General features: G+C 47.7%; 1 protein-coding gene and 1 long non-coding RNA gene across 4 annotated transcripts in view; both read left to right on the top strand.

Annotated features, from left to right (window-relative positions):
• The window catches only part of LOC126542193 (uncharacterized), a 258,073-nt gene extending 252,610 nt beyond the window's left edge, over positions 1-5,463 (top strand). For all 3 annotated transcript variants that reach the window (XM_055077066.2, XM_050189144.3, XM_055077067.2), the window contains one exon: positions 872-5,463. In XM_055077066.2, the coding sequence (XP_054933041.1) occupies positions 907-2,463 (1,557 nt within the window). In that variant the 5' untranslated portion in view covers positions 872-906 and the 3' untranslated portion in view covers positions 2,464-5,463. The remainder of the gene's footprint in view (positions 1-871) is intronic.
• Positions 5,464-10,821: 5,358 nt separating this feature from the next.
• Positions 10,822-19,824, top strand: part of LOC140215928 (uncharacterized) — a 151,391-nt gene continuing 142,388 nt past the window's right edge. Inside the window, exon 1 of the long non-coding RNA XR_011892520.1 lies at positions 10,822-11,181. This is a non-coding gene — a long non-coding RNA (uncharacterized lncRNA). The remainder of the gene's footprint in view (positions 11,182-19,824) is intronic.

Raw genomic sequence — 19,824 nt, forward strand, 5'->3', positions numbered from 1 at the left:
ATACAGCTTCGCTGTAAAATGAGCACAGGCGTCGCCGGCTCAAGCCTTTCTTCAGGGGCGTATAGCCTGTTGAAAGAACCAGCGCCTTGCCAAACACTCAAAATGTTGTCAGTGTACACGTAGGACGGTATTAAACTGCGCATGGTTGCCTGAAAGTACATTGCATCGTCACACACCGTAGTTATTATACTTGCCTCATACGTTTTACTTACCGGCGTTTTTCATTCCCATTGCATTACTCTTCCCATAAGATAACCTATCACGTAAATGTTTCTTATGACTTGAACGCTATAGCGCCGATGACTTAACGGGCTCGCTGTCAGGTCGCATATTTTCTCGGCGTCACGCATACGATTCCGCATACTTTTTTTTAGAATGGACAGCAAACTCGTTTGCCTATTTTGTTTTTGTCTTTAATGTTCATTCAACGGCGGAAAATGGTAAAAGGGTTTGAACGGCTCAGGTGTATCACAAATGTCAAGGAGTCGCAAATGTCAGCGCTTGTGGCGTTTATGTTACTTTTCACAATTGCTTTAGAGGAAATTGAAGGAGTTCAAAATGTTTTTGTCCTGTATCCGAAATGCATAATCCCAGAATAAAACCAAATCAAAGTAAAGTTATTCGTATCTAAATTAGAGAATAACGATATTGTTTTGTAGCTGTTGAGGCGACTCACCATGGGAGCAAGTCTCGCCTGGGTTTGCATCTACTGTCCAAACATCTGATGTTGAGTTACATTGCAGGACATGCAAGCGATTGCTGCATTAACTATTCTCAGTCTAATGCCTTGCATTAACATACTTGTACTTGTGGCTGTTCTTGCGAGGGTCGTTGTTTACACTTGTTTACTCTTATTGCGTTCTATTTGCAGGCCGTAGCAGACAAGGTGTCTCCACTTCTGCGGCCATGCCAGGGTGCCTGGGTGTCGTGCAGTCGCGGCTACGGTTGCTGCCTCTGCTATTCCTGGCCTTTTGGACGTGGACGGCAGCGCGCGCCATGTGTCCGTCGCGGTGCATCTGCGACGACGAGAATCTCCGAGTGGTGTGTGACTCGGCTTATCTGGACGTGGTGCCCATCACGCTCAACCCGAACTTGCGCGAGCTGAGCCTCGTGAATAACCACATCAAGAGTGGCGTGTCTTCATTCAGCGTCTATGGAAACCTGCGCTATCTGGACGTCTCGCACAACCAGCTGGTATCGCTGGGCAAGGAGAACTTCCGCTCCCACAAGCATCTCGTCGTACTTGTCCTGGCGAGGAACATGATCTCGCAGCTCGACAACACGACGTTCAAGGGACTCGACGAGCTACAGACGCTGCTACTGAACGAAAACTACATTGACAGCATTCCAGCCGGGGTATTCACGCCGCTCAAGAAGCTGGAGAAGCTGGATCTGTCACAGAATCGTCTAGTCAGGGTCACTGAACAGGCGTTCCAGGGGCTGACCAAGTTGAAAACCCTGTTGCTGCGGGACAACAAGTTTGTGACAATACCGAGCCAGGCGTTCGCGCCGTTGTCGTTTTTGTTAAACCTCGATCTCGGTCTCAACATGTTCTCCAACATTCCGGAGGAAGCGTTCGTGGCGTTGAAGCAGCTCGAGGAACTGTCGTTAGACGGCTGCGGTGTGAAGACGGTGCAGAACGGAGCGTTTCGGCAGCTGTCCGCATTGCGCCAATTAAAGCTGCACGATAATGAGCTCGAAGAGGTGCCCACGGCGACATTCCAGGATATCACGCGGCTGGAACTCCTCAACCTGGGACAGAACAAATTCCCAAGACTTCGGCCGTCGGCGTTCCAGTACCTCAAGTACTTGAGGACTCTGGAAGTGAGCGGCTCAGCCGTGCTTCGGTGCATCGACCGAGGAGCCTTCGCCGAAAACACTGACCTCGAAATCATTCGGATGACGCACAACATCAACTTCCGGTGCATAGAGCCCGGTGCGTTCGACGGCCTGGCTGGTCTGAAGCATTTGATTCTGCGGGGCAACGGCTTCTCGACTTTTGATGAATCGCTTCTCGAGTGGTACGAGCTGCAGGAGCTCGATCTGAGGGACAATCCTCTGGTCTGTAACTGCACTGCTTTGTGGCTGTGGCACATGTGCAGTGCCCGCAACGCGACAAATTCACCGCTCACTCCGGAGATGTCGCTGGTCCGCTGTGGTGGTGGGCCACCAGCGCTCAAGGACAAATTACTGAGAGACATTGGCTCCGCGGACTTGGGCTGCTACGACGCGGTGCTTCGGCGGCAGATCATCATCGGAGTCGTGGCGGCGGCTGCGATATTGTTCGCACTCATCGTGGCCCTCGGTTTCCGATTTCGGGAACGCGTCGCTGGCGTCCTCAAGAACAAGTGGGGAAGCGGAACCAAGGAGCCGCAGTACCACAAGACGCACGGCGAAGACGACAACAGCATGTGCCAAGTGGCTCACCAGCCCTTGAAGTTGATACCCGTGACAGAACTGTGATAAACGCCTTGACGCTGTGGTGCATTGCGTATGGAAAGTGCTTTGCGCGGATTCCTGAAGCCCAGGATATGTTTTGCTACATTTATTGATATGTTTTACCACCTACCCCTTATTGTCCGACATGGCCATGTTATCTTGCCGACTTAATGCTGAACTCTGGCTACGAGGAATTCTGCTCTATCCGACTCAAAGAGGGTTTTATTTGACAGCTGACAATTGTTTTCTATAGCCTCGCCGTCTGGAAGGTTAATTATTAAGCATGCATCTATTAAGCATGCATTAAGCATTGTTGTTTCACTTTGTAGGTTTGTTAGCACATCGCCTAGGCTTCTCGTCTCCTCGCTCCTGTACGAGGGAAATGTCTCTCCGTGCACTTATCCTATTGAAGGGCAAGAATTACTGCCACAGCGTCGTCTTACATAAACAGCGCCAAGAACACACGACAAAACAATTTTAGGAGCAAATCCGGAGGGGAAAGCAAGATGACTGTTCGAAGAAGTGGACGCAACGTGTGTGACTTTCCAAGCAGAACGATTGCCCCCTTCGCGAATGCAAAGTGTTCGTGAGAAGTCTTGATTGAGCCGAACTGTGTTTTGCCGCAGAGCTTGAGATGTCGCGGTGTGGCCGCACGACCTTTGCCAGCGAAGTGTGCTGGAAGTGACATTTTGGAAACCACGTTTTCTTTTGCCCGTTTACCCCTAGTAAGATCACAAAGTGTAGCGTCTCCGTTCCTTTCCACAGGAAGAACGCCCGCAGTACTGTTGCGGTATGTGAGGACGTTTCTGCGAAGACACGAACGAGTCGCCGAGCAGCTAACGGTGTAGAAGAGCCATAGCTTTTTAATATCTCGTGGTTGAAGCGCACTCTGGTGTCCCTCCTTTGTACATAGCGTGGAGCCCAAGTATGTGTGGCTGCTCGTTCATTCCTTTCCTTTGTGTGTCGATGACGATGATGATTTCCCGCTCTCGCTTTCTCTTCTTTCTCTATTTCTGCCTTTCCTCAGCGATCATCACTCGCTCTTGAGCAGTGGCCTGGTTCTTTCTGTACAGATGTATATTTGTGTTTGTGTTCGACGACCTTTTTCTGGAAGTGTTCCGTCGTATTGTACTACCCGCCTACGATTCAGATCCTGCAGACAAAGACTGTTTTCGTGGTGCCCGGATGTGGAAAGGCATGTACAGAGACAACTTGTGCATGGAATGTAATTCTTTCTGTCACTACAGAGGCCCCTCTCGACATGATTGGGACGCGAGAACAGGCTCTGTCACTCGATATAAATACGCCTTGTCATTACAGTGCAGAGAAAGAAACTTTAGTACATCAGGATTACATCACTGTACAGGAAAGACTGTATAGAAGGAAAGGATAGCGGAGAAGACGGGCCTCGGCGGCTCATCTATGAGGCAAAACGTGGGGGGCTGTGCTTTTCTCGCTTTTGTGTAAAACGGCAACAACAAAACAACAACAAAAAGCCTCCTGTCTTGAAGTCAGCGCCCCAGTAGCGCCACCGGAAGGGCCCATGTCTGCGAATGAGAGAAAAAAAAAAAGTCTTGGCATATGAAACCCAGAGACCTTGGTTCACTTCTCGCAGCCTTAATTAGTAACCCCGTCAGTGAAGCTATGGGAAGCTTTACTATAATAATCGGTTTAGAAATCCTACTCTCTCGATGCACGGTGTTGCAATGAAAAAAGTTAATCTCACTGGTAATGACCTTAGCGGAGGTAGTGCGGAAAGTGCTTCGTTCTTTTCCTATATCGGTTCTGCCGTCTTTCCCGAGCTAACGTGCTCTCTTCTTCAAGTGAACAGGGAGTCTAGTATACATAGGGTTGTGGTGAACCGCCACAGTGTGGCCGGCTGTGAATAGCTCGACGACTGTAAAGTATAGGTAAATCGCCATGTTTTGTTTTCCTGTAATTTATTTTTGAATGTTTTTAGCCAGTTGGAGGAGCTTTACGGTTCCGTTACTTACACGATGGTACACAGGGCATTCCGTTTCCGTTTTTGTGTTGTACGAGCACCGCGTTTGTAAAGAAAAACAAACGAAAAGAAAGCTCTCTCCTTCTCACATCCCAGTCTGAAAGTTGACCTGAACTTTGTTCGCGAAGCCTAAAAAAGACTTAACGACTTCAGTGACGCCGCATAAACTGCTCTGCCAACGTGCACGCCAGACGCTGATATTGAGGAAGATAGCGAAGCTGGTGATTATTCCGGCATAAGACTCCCCAGCTTCTACTACGCTAATGTAGCGCGGACAAAGCCTTTAAAAGTTTGGTCTGCTAACGCATTAAACATTCATGGAATTGCTCAAAGCAGTGCGCCTCTTATTTTTCTTTCTTTTAACCCAGATTTTTATGCTTGATGAGGTCATGGATGACGCTTCGCTCTTTTGTTACCGGGTCGTTGCGAAAAGAGCCCGCCGCGAAAATTAAAGTGTCTCGCAGGCGCCGGTGGATAGCGAAGCTCGGTCAACTGTGTGTGAGAAAACAAATTCAAGACTCCGCGTGAAAAGCTTGATTTATGCGACCTAATGACCAGTTGCGTGTTTTGCCTTGAAGCCGCCATTGCCTAATGGGGCAGCTGAGTGCAAAGGGAGGTAAGCGAATGACCGCCATTCTCTTTTCCGTGCCTCGTACTCGTTTCTCTTTCAGCAATCTCTTGTGCAAGAATGATGCTCTACAAAAGAAAAAAAAAGAATATGGCAGCTCAGGTGTTGTTTGGAATATTTATCCTACTCTTACCAAGGCAGTTGCGCTCTCTTACGGACGAATAGTTCAAGCCTGCTTATTATATATTTGTGAGTGCGTTCTTTTTTTTTTTGCATTATTAGCAAGCTGCTCATTTTGTGGCATTTGGTGGCGCAAGAAGAAAGCAGGCCGGTGTTATATGCTTTTGGCGCCGTTGGCTAGTCTGTAACATTCCGCGCTTAGTGATGATTACGCATGTCAAGAGAGAATGCAGTGATTCGCTCATAGGTGAATAAAAGCACGTACTTGCCTCCAGTCAGTTACTATTTACGTAAACCTGGGTGAATGCTTAGCATGGAGGACGTGTACGCACGCCGACTTGCCGCGCAACCAAGGTATTGGATCCATGCTGCTGTGGTATTCGGGTGTTGGGGTGTGTTCACTGCTTCCCTTACGGACTTATTTTCCTTATCTTCTAAAAAAAAAAAGTGTCTCCTTGGGTGTTGTGATGTGTTCGCTGCTTCCGTTCGTATTTATTTTCTCAGAAAAGACAGCGTCTCCTCTGTAAGCATAACGACCAGCGTGCAAGATAAAACTATGGTGGTGGCACTCTTTGATGCATGAAAAAAGAAAGAAAGGCCAGCAGCTGAGGCAGCGCAAGAATATGAGAGTAGAAATGGAATTGTAAGCCACTTACAGAGGTCTATCACGCTGCATTGTTTTTTTCACTAAAGCGGTAGCAATGAGGAAACTCGAAGGTTTTGCACGATGCGGCATCAAATATGCAGGCAACTGAAGTGCTACTTAACAGCTCTCTATTAAAATATGAAGAGAAGGAAATACTAAATTCTAGGCTCTTACGTCCCAAAACCACGATCTCATTATGAGAAGCGCCGTATAGTTGGGCACGCTTGGTTCATTTAGACCACCTGGGTTTCCTTAACGTGCACCTAGATCTAAGCACACGGGCGTATTTATTTATTTATTTATTTATTATTGTTTGTTATATTTTTTCTTACATTTCGCTCGCATGGTAATGCGGCCGCCATGGAAACATGAATAGCTCAGAAAGTGGATGGGAAAGTGGTGCCGCGGTAGCTCAACTGGTAAGAGCATCGAACGCGTAATGCGGAAACGTCGGTTCGTATATCCCACTTGCGGCCATTTTTGTTTTCATCCACTTTCATTTCCATTAATTTATCATTTCTTTCATTCGATTAATAAGTACAAGTAATTTCCCCTATGCTGTCCTTTGGATCCTTGTATATATATATATATATCTATATATATATATATATATATATATATATATATATATATATATATATATATATATATATATATATAGGAAAAGAATGGAAAAGAAGGATAAACGGGAGAGAAAGCTGGGAGAAGGAACCGCGTTTACGGAAACCAGCGCTACAACGCAAAAAGAAAAAAAAATAAGAGGAAGTCCAGAATGCGTCCTAAGTTGTCGTGCGATGTGGTTTCGCATGGTACCATGTCGGGGACAAGCGTGCGCTTTGGAAAACTTTCTCGTACAGAGGTACCACCATTAAATAACTTGAAGAGATGTTTGGCCGACACCTAGCACTTGAATCTCGTGGTGGCTTGGTGGCTATGTAATTCTTTACGGAGCTCGAAGTCACTGTTTTGAATACCGGTCGCGGTGGCTGCACTGCGATAGGGGCAGAATGATAAAAAAATAATAAGAAGAAGAATGCTCGTGTGCGGTACTCTGGGTGCACATTAAAGAACGCCAGACGGTGAAATTTGTTCCGAAACACGCCACTATGGCGTTTCTTATTGCTGGAGTTAAATACATGATGTTGCGCAAGGGCACAACCACAAAAACACACATTGAACACTTCACAGGCACGTGTTAGGTGTGTCTCTTTATAGTTTTGCCCTTGTGCTACATCATGTCGTTAAGTAAGCGCGAACTAACCCAGTAACATGTCCTTCCGCAGTATATTGCTCCATCGTTGCTTTTGAGGCGCTAACTCTCATCACTGACCTTCTTTTTCTTCGCGCTTCGGCCTCGTTACATGCATTCTTGCTTATGTCAGTATTAGTCGCAGGTTCTTTTGTGAAAGTCTTTTTTTTTTATTGGCAGCCTACGCAGGGCGCCCACTCGTAGCTTTCCAGAACGATACCTCTAACAGAAACGTAAGCCTGCGGCATCACTTCTCGAAATAATTTGGTTGAAAAACTCATGTTTGGCTTTTTCACCGCCGGTATAGCTTATGCATCGTACGCGCGGAACGACATGCATCGGAATATCCCCACGTGGTACCAATTCACCACGGATTTACGATCTCCTGTCTGGAAGAGATCGTAAGGATGCCCATACGGATCTCGCACCCCGAGGTAAAAAAAGCTTTCATTTGCTGTTTGGGGGCTGAATATTCTTCCGTTTTATTTATACCACTTGGAGGGTTTGCCCTTTTTCATATCAACGAAAACGTTGGCTGTTCAACGATGGCACGGAAAGACGAGTTTTTAAAGACATTACTCATATTATTTTTGACCGTTGGCAATCAGCCGGTTATTTGTCACCTTTGATTCTGGGTTTTAGTTGATGCAAATAAAGGCATGTTAATTATTTAAAAACCTCAGGAAGCGACCCTTTTAATAAAACGAAACGTGTACAATACCCACCTGACTTCGAGTCTTAACCCGAGAAGCAAGTGTGAGATGATGCTGATGTGCCCGAATTCGTATAGTAGATTTATACGTTCCCGGGGCTTTATAGAAAAAAAAAGTAATTGGGAACACACGTACCGTGACCGACCGTATAGGTCGGTCTCGAAGCAAGCTTCATGTGGCAGCTGTTTCTTTTACTGCGTCGTTCTTTACTGATGTTGAGGTGACTTGTGTGGCTGCGTAGTGTGTCCGTCGGGGTATCTGAATTGTCTTTGAATACTGTCTGAATCGTCGCTCACAGTTTCTTTTTTTTTGTCAATGATTCGTTTCAAATGAGCATGGCGTACTTGTCTTCATTTCTCGTACAAGAACGATACGTTGTGTGTAAGCTCTCGAGACGAAGAGAATGCTGTTGCATGGCGTGCTTGTTTCTGTTCCAAAATTCAATGAACTTGCCGCGTTGCCAATACAAGAAAACATTTGTTTTTGTTATTGTTTGCTTGTTATGAACAACGCATGGGATTAAAAGAAGATATTGAGAGCTGGAATTTGTGTGTTTCGTTTCTATTCTGCATGTTGCACAATCCATTCATCACTTTGCTGCTGCTCCTAGGACCACAGGGACGTGGCATGAGCCAAATAGTATTGCTTATTTTTAATTTTATGTTTTTTTGTATTCTAAAAAGTAGACATTTTCGTTGTGGCTTAATTGCCATAGAATAGTCAGGATGCGTCAATACGTAGGCATGATAGAGGCTCTGTTTGTCAAGTTTCCTTTTTCTTGTCTTAATAACAAAGACTTCTCCCATCAAAAGCAGCGACTACACGAGAAAACGTATTACTTTTGGAAAGCTTCAAATAAGTCTGCATGGTATTGCACTCCTTGTCCCGCCGCGGTTCATGTGTGGTAACAAAACTGCTGCACAGAATTGCCAGCCTGTGCATCCCCTGTAAGAATAGTTTTTATCGCGTTGCATTCAACAGTAAGAGCCTGTTCAGAGGGCGAATGGCGTCAGATTGGGTAACATTTCTGTCTTTTTTTTTATACATATAAGTCACATTCTCACTGGTTCAAATAAACAAGAAAAAAAAAGGGGGAACAACGGCCTTGTTAGCTCGAGGCGCGAAGGCCTGGCCGTCGAAGGTTTCCTTTGGCCTAGCGAAGCAGTGAACGCCCAGCGGGCAGGTTTTATGAATCTCCCGAGTCAATTCTTTCAGCTGCTGGCGCCTTCCTTCGGGTCCAAACCTTTTGTGAAGACTGGTTTCACTTTACCTTCTGACTGCTTTGCTACTATAGATTGCCGAAATGGAGCCTGACCATACTGCTGACCGGCATCGTGCAGACTGCAATGTTCTGCAAAAGATGTGCCAATTGTGACTTTCGAGTTCACGTGCACCTTCTTCGTTACCTAAAGAGAGTTCAGATATTGGGACGTGGCGTACCTAACGCTGGGACACAGTGATGTCGCCGGGCGATTATTCGAAGAGAATGCAGACGATGTCATGTCAACGCGTCGCAATATCCAGAATGTACCTACTTATCATCACCGCAAAGCCAGATATATAGTCGCCGTCGTAACGATGGTATAAGACGGGCTGTAGCAAGAGCCAAGCTTTAGTTAATTTCAGCAGTAGCTAAGTGCTGGTCCTGTGCGTACGCGTCTCTACTGCTTCTGTATTTTCGCGGTATACGGCACCATTAGTCACATTTAGTAAATTGCCACTTCACTGTGTTAACTCTGTTGTCAGTCGCATTTCAACCTACCCTCTCACTGTTTCGAGGTATTTACTTGCGAAGCACGTTGTTGCCGTTCACATAAAGGTCAATATGCTTCCTGGAAGCTTCGTTTGCGGGTTATGTTACTACAGCTAACTTTATTTTCGATTCTTCTCAAGCTCCCAGTGTAAATCATTCGTATTGCACATTCGAGAGTGATTGCTTGGCCCATAATTAACTCTGGAGTCGCTTTGCCAGCGCTCCCCTCGCTCTTAAGCGTAACTCGCGTTTGTCTGTACAGCACTCGCCTGTAGCATTTGAGTTCTTCGAACGCTTGCAGACACTCGGTGTACAGTCGCGATCTTTTTGAGCGTGAACACGATGCGCGTGGCTTTCCGTACTGCCAAAGCAGTTCAGCGGCGGCTCCGAGAAGCAACGCGCATGCGCAGCGCGCCTGGCGTGCGAGAATTCTACCTTCGTGCGCACTGCGTCATGCAATCCCGCGCGTGTCATCTGCTACACGCGTACCGCAACAAGGGCGCCGTAGTTTCCAAGAGCGGTAACAGTGATGAACCTTCTATTACGTTCCACGCGATGTGAAACCTTGCTAACTGGAGAGGTCATTGTTGGTCTGTAGCTAGTCTATTGCCAGGCATGCGTACTATACTTGTGGCGTATATATTCGTTCACATTACCACATTGATCAGAGCAGCTGCTGAACCTCAGCATGGTCCGTGTTCCTAAGAAGAGAGGCGAGATATAGACCAAGGGTTATTCTCTGCGTTCCATCGGTATCCTGGTGCAGAGGCCCCTAAAGACACACCAGGATTATCCAAGCATTTAGCAAGGAAATGCGCATTTCTGACGCCCCATGTAATCGTCGACCAAGGTCAGCGAAGGATGAAGAGGACGCGCTTGTCGTAGCAGCGATCGTGGAGGACCCGTTTCAGTCCGCGACGGAAGTGCGGGACCTGCTGGATGTTGACGCTTACGTTGTTAGCATACGGCCACGCCTCAGGAGTGCTGGTCCGCGAAGTTCTGTGGTTGCTCAAATGTCCGTCCTCACTGCTTTTGAGGACGGGCTGGCAGTACAGAAAGCCACGCGCTCCCGTGTTCCCGCTCAAAAAGATGGCGACTGTACAAGCAATAGGTGTCGCTTACATTGCCTGCGGTTTGGAACTGCTCTTATTTGCGTGAACGAACCGACTTTCCCCTTCCCTTCTCTGTATTCAATTTATAGCACACGCATGCGCTTAGTTTCGCACGGTACTTTAACCGCCTTCGCGGCCACCGAAGCCGTGAGCGCCCCTAGCATACCTAGTGTTGGGAAACGCGCATGACACGACTATTTGTCTTTAGTGCCAATCCCATTTTCGAAGCGGCTGAGTTCCTTCAGTCGGAGCGTCCTTGGCACACCTGCTTAGAATCACGCTGCTAAAGCCGTGGTTGTGGTACGCGTCCTACACAGGAGCAGTTCTCTGGTTCATAGACGTCACGCGGAATTCTAGAACCTAAGTTTCGTGCCGCAAGAAAATTGTGTTCTTAGTGTGCGGGTGCCATCGGCGGTGGTCGTCTGACAGAACTTTCGTTTGAGTGCGTCATGCTAGAAGCGACGCTTGCTACGCCTTCGCAGGATTCTTTACGGCGTGGGACCTTCTCGGAATTTCCAGGTACGTACGGGGTGCACCAAGTGACTTTCACTCGAGTAATTACGGGAGCTGGCGACAGCCTGAAACAAACGTTGTAGAGTGTGCGCCGAGTCATGTTGGTGCCAGTAACGCGCAGACAGTAACGCCTGCATTTCTAGTGGCGTAAATGTTCCAAGATGTTTGTTTCCATTTATTTTAGGTTATTGCTAGGCCGCACCATGATTTTAGGCATCCAAATGGCCCTGATCAAGGGCTGCCGCTCCACCATGAGGTGCATTGTGAACAAAGCCGTCTGTTCCAACCGTTGGTGCGGGCACTGCCATGACATCGCACCGCTACAACTGACGACAGAATTGTTCCTTCCAACCCGATATATGAGCGTCTCGCTGTAGATAAGATGCATGGGGAAAAATGCATGCAAAAAAAAAAAAAGAGCGAGGGAGTTATATTTGCTTCAAGTTATGAAAGCGCTAGTGAAATGGAGGGTAAAAGAATGTACGACGTATCGCGCGCCAGCGGTAGACCTGTGGATATGGAGTTGAGCTGCTGTGCTCAAGGTCGCAGATTTAATCTCGGCCACGGCGGCCGCATTACGATGAGGGAGAAATGCGTAAACGCTAATGGTGCTTTGATTCAGGCGCATGTTAAAAAAAGAAAACCCCAGATGACCACAAGTAAACCGGAGTCTTCTACCACGGTGTGCCTCATAATCAGATCATGCTTTTGGCACGTAAAGCCCCACACTTCAATTGATTTTTTTACGGCTTGCCTTTTTCTGCAGATGGCGAGTAGAGAGGACGTTAAGAGAATGTAGTGCCTTAGCCGTGCATATTCCTTTGCTAACAGCTTAACAGAGGACGAAGGCATGTGCTGGTCGTAACGATAAGAAATGGGGTACTGCACAGCGTACCGTTAGCTCCGCGCGTGTGTCTAAATATGCACGTAGATATGGCGAATGCTATCGGCACGCGAAATCGTTTGACAGTAATGCAGGGCTAAAATCTGCCACGCACATTACTTGAACGTAAAACATCGAAGTAGTGTATGCAGCACTCAGAAATAAGTATACTGCGTCCTTTCTTGGTTTCAAGCGCAACCGCCCGGCTATTTCGAACACGTTACCGTGGTACGACGTTTGGATGCCGACCAGCTGACCTACACTCGAAGAAAACAGGTGAATATAGTGCTACGCGGAAGACTACGTCGCCAGCCTGTGCCCTTATTCAAAGAACGCACTTACTAAACGAAAAGAAAAACAGCACTGTGTAGTCAAAGGTAACGATCAGGTATATCTTTAGGACTCGTTAGGTATAACCATATCTCATTACCGACAGGATCTGAAGTGGGCGCCGGAATTTTACACAGAGCAGTGGCACTGACGTTTAGAGACTGCGTTCTTAACACCAGCGACAAGAATTGGGCATGGCTCTTTGTGACAGACGTTCAGCGAGTTCGAAAAAAAAATATATGGAGTGTCGAATAACTGGACGCAACGGCAACTAGCCCCGCTGCAAGCAATAAAAGAAGCAGCGTACACGCACATACATACATACATACATACATACATACATACATACATACATACATACATACATACACACATACTGTTCAAAATGCCGAGGTGCGACCATACCCTTATCGGGAACTTATCGCGACCTTATCTAAAACGGTGTGCTCTGCTGAGCTAGCTGGCTCAGATGCGAAGCATATATATAGTAGTGCGAACACAGGCAACTAGACGAAACAAATAATAATAAAAAAAAATTGGGGATCTCCCCCTCCCCCTATGTGGGAGTGTATATCATTGCAAAGCAGACTAGAAACCTAAATTCTGGGGCATTGCGTGCAAAAACCGCAAGATGATTGAGGCATGCCGACTCCGGAGTAATTTTCGACTCCTGGAGTTCTTTAACGTGCACCTAAACCTAAGTACACGACTGTTTTCGTCCCCACTGAAGTACAGCTGCCGCGGCCGGGATCGAACCCGCGACCTCGAGTTTACCAGCGTAACGCCCTAGACAACCGCGGCGGGTTTAATGCGAAGCATTTACCTGCTAGATACCTAGTAATGTGGGATCTGCGTAAGATATGGGAATACGGCAAAGGTTGGTGTTGTCGAAACGTCTCAAGTTACAACATTTGAAATAATGTACGCGCTTGCTGCATTGAGATAACATTTAAATGTGAATTCGCCTGCCTGCACTGCTGAAATCCAGAGCCACAATTCCGAGAAAAAAAAAGAGAATCGTGAGCGATCCCTTTGTACCGATCACTTTCATGCAAGCTGCATATTCTATGATGCATGGATAAAGTGTCTATTAACGTGACATATATTATGCAGCTTTTAAAGGGCGAGCGAGAGAGAACGTACTAAACGGTTTGGAGGTTAATCAGAGGTAGTGGTGACTGGATAACCAAGCACAGAGAGAAGGGGTAGAGTGTAAGAGTTGGGGTCGGGCATGAAATAGATGGTAGCTGGCCCATGCCATCGTCCGACTCATCCACGCTAAGGCGTTGTTGAAGGGAACGGCTTGTTCTCATCGAGAACGAGGAATATGGGATTTATTTCCAATATCTACATGAAGGGTGGAGAACGTTACAGTTCATCAGTCTAGCATGACTGAAAGAAAATGCTCACCAAGCAGCCGTTTACACTCTGTCCTCCCTAGATCCCTGCCGTTCAACCTTCGACCAATGAGAGCGTCCAAAGTCATCGTAGACGACCCGCCTTTGAGGGGGAGGGTTCACACACTCACTTCCGCACTTTGGTTTCACTGAACACTCCGAGGTGAGAGGATTCTCGTAGACAGAGGTCTTGACCCGAGCAGGCGCCTCTTGATCCCAGAGCTGACCCCGCAGTCAGTAGCCGCCGCGTCTGTCCATTGATTGTGACGACCTCTGGCGCCCGTCTGAAAGCACCGCAAAACATCTCCTTCCAGGAGTTACCCCGCTCCAAGTAAACCGTGAAGGCGACAACGAATCAAATAACAATACTCGGCCCGCCGAACGTGACTAGGCATGTCGGCGCAGCTGAGCTGTTGAGGCGGCGCATTGTTGTCCTTACAAAGCGAGTCGTCGCAGCGGGCTGGGAAGGGTTCGGAGATCGCTTCTCCGAAGATCGCCAGCCCCCGCAGGCCGACCGTAACAACAGGAATAGAAAAAGATAGAGCAGCGCAAATGAAATAAACTGTGTAGACAACCATGTGGTGACAATGGCAGTAGGTAGCGTTACCGATGTTTGTTATGTAGTCCCTCATGAAGAAGTGCACTCCAACTGGTGCGCTCTTTGACTTCGTAGCTTTTCCTTCATTGCCACAAAACGTGGTCCGTGAGTATTGACCAGTTTCGCGGAGCAGTTTGCTCCGGATCACGAGATGGCGTATTGGGCAGCGCACCGCAGGTTGCCTCGGCGAAAGCGCACGAAGACTAAAGCATTACCGCTTCTACCCTGCTACTGTACGATGAGCTGTCGGAAATGCAACTGTGTGTTCGCTAACGAACTGTGCACCATTCACGCTGAAAAATGTGGTGCGGTAGAGGGAAGACGGGTGCAGTGTAGTTGTCTGCAAAAATACGTGACTGGCATATTAAGGAATCAAATTAGTGTGTGGCCAAGTTCACGGAACGCCGCTACAGCTGCCTATGTTACGGGAACATAGAGAGGTGCGTCTGTCACCATGGATAAAAAAATATTTATCTGCCATCGTTGTATCGTTAATCTTCAAAGAAAGGGCTTCATGAAGCCCTTTCTCACTTATGCCGACGTTCTGGGGGTGCACCCCCAGAACGTAGGCAAGAGTGAGCACCGCTCGTTACGGTGACAAAGGGAGCAGCCTCGCTTTCTGGCATTGGAAGTTTTTCTAACGTTCTCTACAAACACCCATCCCAACTCAAACGCACACTTACGCCCACTATCACCAACGTATCCATAATAATGTAATGGCCCCCACTTGATTCAATGCGTCGACGCATGGCTGACGGCGGCAATTCCCACAGCACACGGGTGTTCGAAGCTGAACGTTTCGTGACGGTCCGCAGTGTAAGCGAGTGACTAGCGATAATACGTCCTTGCTAGCTGCTATTACAAAGCACAGAACCTCTGTGTTCCGAGCCCTTGTGCGCAGCAAGAACAAATCTATCTCAACTGAGTACACCCGCGAGCGCTTAGGCAGAAAATAAAAAATCGGATAGCCACCGCACCGGGGAACTGTACTGAGTCAGAAATGTGACAAGCTGCTGCTTCAAAGTGTTTTCCAAATAAATAAGGAAGAGCGAAGCACACTGATCCGGATTTAATTCATAAGCGGAAAGCTTGGACAGCTTGGAATACATTTCTAGCCTCACATTTAGTACACAGGCACGATGTAGTACGCTGTTCGCGCCCGTTGGACAAGGTGCAATGAGCTCCGAAAGCGCTTACATATCCTCTGAAGCTGTGGCCTAAGCTTCGTGTCGTCCACCTAGGCACTTTCCACAATATCCGCCTAAACAGAGCTTAGCTGAGCCGCACTGGGGCGTCATGCACATCCATTGTAAACGCGGAGACAACGGAGGCAGCTGCGACAAGTGATGGATGCGTTAGCACGTGATCAAACATGGCGGTCACCACAGGGTGCATGTGAAAAGGGTCTATAGAAACGCTGTGGGAGAAGAGGCTCCCAGACAAAACTGAATTGGTAAATAATTTAGCATGAATTTTCTGTGCGGAAGATTACCCATACAGAACAGCCCCTTTACTCTGTGGCGAAATTGCTTAGCCTATTTGCCGCGGAGGGCATTTTGGAGAAGCGATTATGGCGCAGTGACAACACCACACAAACTTTGGCAGTGATCGAAAGATGGTACATAGATTAAACGAGAGAGAGAAGGAACATCATGTTAAGTGCGTACTATGGGATGCTTGGCTCTTTCTTGTTCTTGGTTGTTAACATTGCTCATCCTGGTTAATGTCATTAAACGTTTCTAAAACAAAACAGATATTTTTCACTCGTCGCACAAATCGCATTCCAACCACTTATATTCTTAACGACAATACTGTAGAGCTAACAATAACATACAAGTACCTTGGTGTGCACTTTCAGTTTGACCTATCATGGCATCACTATATCGACCTCACCCTAGCGTCTGCTAACCGCTCACTTGGTCTTCTCAAACGTAACTTCAGATATGCTCCTATGCACGTTAAAAAACTGGCTTATATAACTCTAATACGCCCTAAAATTGAATATGCTGAGGCCATCTGGGACCCTGAGCAAGCCTACGTTATCAATAACATCGAATCCTTGCAGAACCGCGCTGTTCGCTTCATATTTTCAGACTACTCACCCTTCAGAAGTGTTACAGCATTAAAAAAAAAGCGTGCCGAACTGGAAGATTTGTTATATCGCCGCAAACTTGCTCGTTTAACACTTTTCCGTAAACTTTATCACCACCCCTCCCTTCGAAGTGATTTGTTTAAGTCATCTCATGCCATCTTTCCACACCGTGATCATTCTATCAAAATTAAACGTGTGAAGCGTCATTCCTCGTCTTACGCCAGTTCATTCATTCCCCGTACTATCATCGAATGGAATAATTTACCATCAGCCATCGCCATAGAAACCGACATCATAACATTCCAAGAGTTTCTTTGCTGTGACGGAAATGTGTAAAATTCGCTGTTTTTGATTGTGTTCATTTTTCCTTTTGTGTTATGCCTTATGTTTTATGGCACTTATCACTGAAATGTACCGCGTTTTCAAAAGCTGTATTCCCCCCCCCCCCCCCCCCCTATGTAATACCCTCTCCTGGAGGACCTTTAGGGTAACGTGAATAAATAAATAAATTTGTCAGAAGCTTAATGAAAGAAACACGCCTTCTCTTCGCCCGTGCACTAGTTAAAAGATCGGGTAGCTGGCAAGGAGTATATTTTGATCCGAAAGCGTGGAGTGGCCCATTGAGCCAAAAAGCAGGCGGTGTCTGTAGCAGCGAAACACCCCTTGGCTGATACGCCCCGTCACGTGCGCGTTGCCATTGGCTGCGACGCCATGTTGCGCGCTCGTGACGCTGGCTCGCGCTTGCTGGCTCGGGCCTCGACGAAGCAGAGCAGGCGAAAGGGAACACCTGCTGCCGCACTATTTCGTGGGCGGAGAGGGCATCACCGCGACGCCACGTCACCCTAGGTCTCGTTCCCGGAAGCCTGCGTTATCCGCACATTCCTTGTCAGTGGAAGCTCGCCTGCGTTCTAACTGCGCCGGTAAGGCCAAATAAAAAAAAATTGGACGACGCCTAAGCTTCGCCTTTAAGAGTGGAACGCGATAGCATTCAAAGATCCCTGACTGCTTCTCACACTTCCCGGCAAGTGGAGCGTATGTAACCGTTATGTTTACCGGGAAACGCTGGCGGCGAACGCTATGCACGAAGGCGGGCTTTCTGGTAGAAAAACGGCTCTTGCGTGGGCCGCGTTGCGGCGGAGGTGAGCGCCATCTGGATGTGTTGCAAGGAACAGGGCGCGCTGCTCTGTGGCCTCCCAGGTATTCGCGCGCCGGCGCGCAAATGGCGAACGCCGTGGCCGGTCTATGATTGTAGAAACGCTAGAAAAGGGGTTTCTTTGAGTTTTCGAGTAACAGAATTAAGTTTTCTCGTATATTCAAATAACAATTCGACGCTATCATATCTGTAGGTTGTGTGTAAGTCGCATTTTACTATTTTTATACGTATTTTAGCTTGAAAAATCCAATTACTTCAGTAACTACGTCACATGGGGCCTGGGTATGGGTGGTTCGGAAAGCTACTTGCCGAAACGAACTCCGACGGTGGACGCAGGACGCCAACGCCGTTTCTTCGGCGACGCTATAGGCTCTTAACTCTATCGCGTAAAAACGCGCCAAACGTCTCAACGCGCTGACTTGCCCGCGAGTTCATAACTCGAAGGACTGCTCAGCGGCGTTCAATTGGACATTAATGCTTTCGCGTTCACAACTCATAAATGCTTAGGTCTCATCGGATTTTTTTAGCATTATACCGCAACGATTATCATATATATGGTGAACTGGAATATTAGTTGATATTTATGGTACTATTTGGTATAGAATGGTTGGTACCTTCGCAGCCTCTATCTTATCCTTCGTACCAGCCGAAGGTGGTGTTGGGATGTTTGGAATAGAGAGCACGCTAGAGAGAACTGCTGGTGTTCATTAAAGTTTACTCTCTCTCTCTCTCTCTTTTATGAGGTAGTGTTACCGACGTCGATAAATAAGCTACCAGCGGCAGACGTACCGGGGCCTGGTTATTTCTCTCAACTAACACTAGAAAACTCACGTAGTGGAGCTCTTGGTCATAACTGACGTCACATTATGCAGAACAGCGAAAAACTGGAATATGATAATATCTGTCCAGTTATATGCTGCTGGTATTCGGACAAAGGGCAAGGTTTCGCAAAAGGAAGAAGCAAGAATAAACTGTAAAATCGCCCTGGCTTGTAGATTGAGTTACACACTAAAGAATTTTTGAGGCGTCGATCTGCCACCACTGGATATTATCATTTGAGCAGGGCAGCCTTATACTCCATCTAATGCTCCATTCATCGCCTCTTATGGGTTCCATCTCACAAGCTGCTTGCAGCACTGCCGAAGGTGCGAGGCGTGCACAAGCAATATCCTTGCGGAGCGGTATATAGTTCCAGGCGTAACTGGATAATTATTGGCAACACTATATAGTTCTATTTTATTGCGAAGCAATACTACTTTAGGTCGCACTTCAGCCCGTTCCGTGGCGAGGCGGTGGTAGGCACCATTGACCATTAGCGTGACCTCGCTGCGTGACGTCACACCACGTGACGTAGAGTGACGTCACACCAGCTGTGTAAAAACGGGGCCCCATCTCACGCCGTCGCGAGGCAAGGCGGTAGCCACCAACGGCGGCCTAACTCCCGCTCCTCTCACCAGGGGCGCGGCGCGGCGCCCGAGTCATCCTCGCGTGTCGCGACATCAGCAGCGGCCTCCTCGCAGCCGCCGACGTTCGGCGGGTGTCGAGCATCGAGAACGTCGTCATGCGCTACTTGGGCCTCTCGTCCTTCAGCTCGATACGGGTGTTCGCCAACGGCGTGCTCAAGTCCGAGATGCACCTGGACGTGCTGGTGCTTAGATGATTCACTGTAAGCCGTAACACTAGCATAACCCAAGGCTACCACCAGCCATACTACCAGCTGATCCGAGAATAACACACTATTGCTTCGCAATCACCAGGCTTAACCAAGCTAAGCCACGGCCGTTTTTTTTGCTCGCTGCATGATAGGGTACAGCGATACGTAACAAGTTAGGACCTCTTCACATGCACGCCGAATGTCGGAAGTTACTGTGGCAGTTACGGCGGGTAACCGTAATAGCCTACCCAACAGTGGGAACATGGCAGCGTCCATACAGCGCTGACCACCCGCTTCGATCCGAATTCGCGCCTGTTACTGGCTTTCCGCCCTGTCAGCAAGAAACAAGCGGCAGAATCCGCCATCGCTAAGTCTCATATCTCAACCTGAGGTCAGATCATTAAATATGTTTTGTCGTAACTATTGAGATCGGCTGTTTCTTTTCACCCTGCTAGACATGGCACCGAGCGGTAAAACTTGTTTGGTTTCTATTTAGTAGATGGTGGCCATAGCGTTAGCATGGGTGATGCGTTTACGATGCG

The sequence above is a fragment of the Dermacentor andersoni genome, chromosome 2 (genome assembly GCF_023375885.2).
Source record: "Dermacentor andersoni chromosome 2, qqDerAnde1_hic_scaffold, whole genome shotgun sequence".
In the NCBI taxonomy this organism is placed as follows: Eukaryota; Metazoa; Arthropoda; class Arachnida; order Ixodida; family Ixodidae; genus Dermacentor; species Dermacentor andersoni.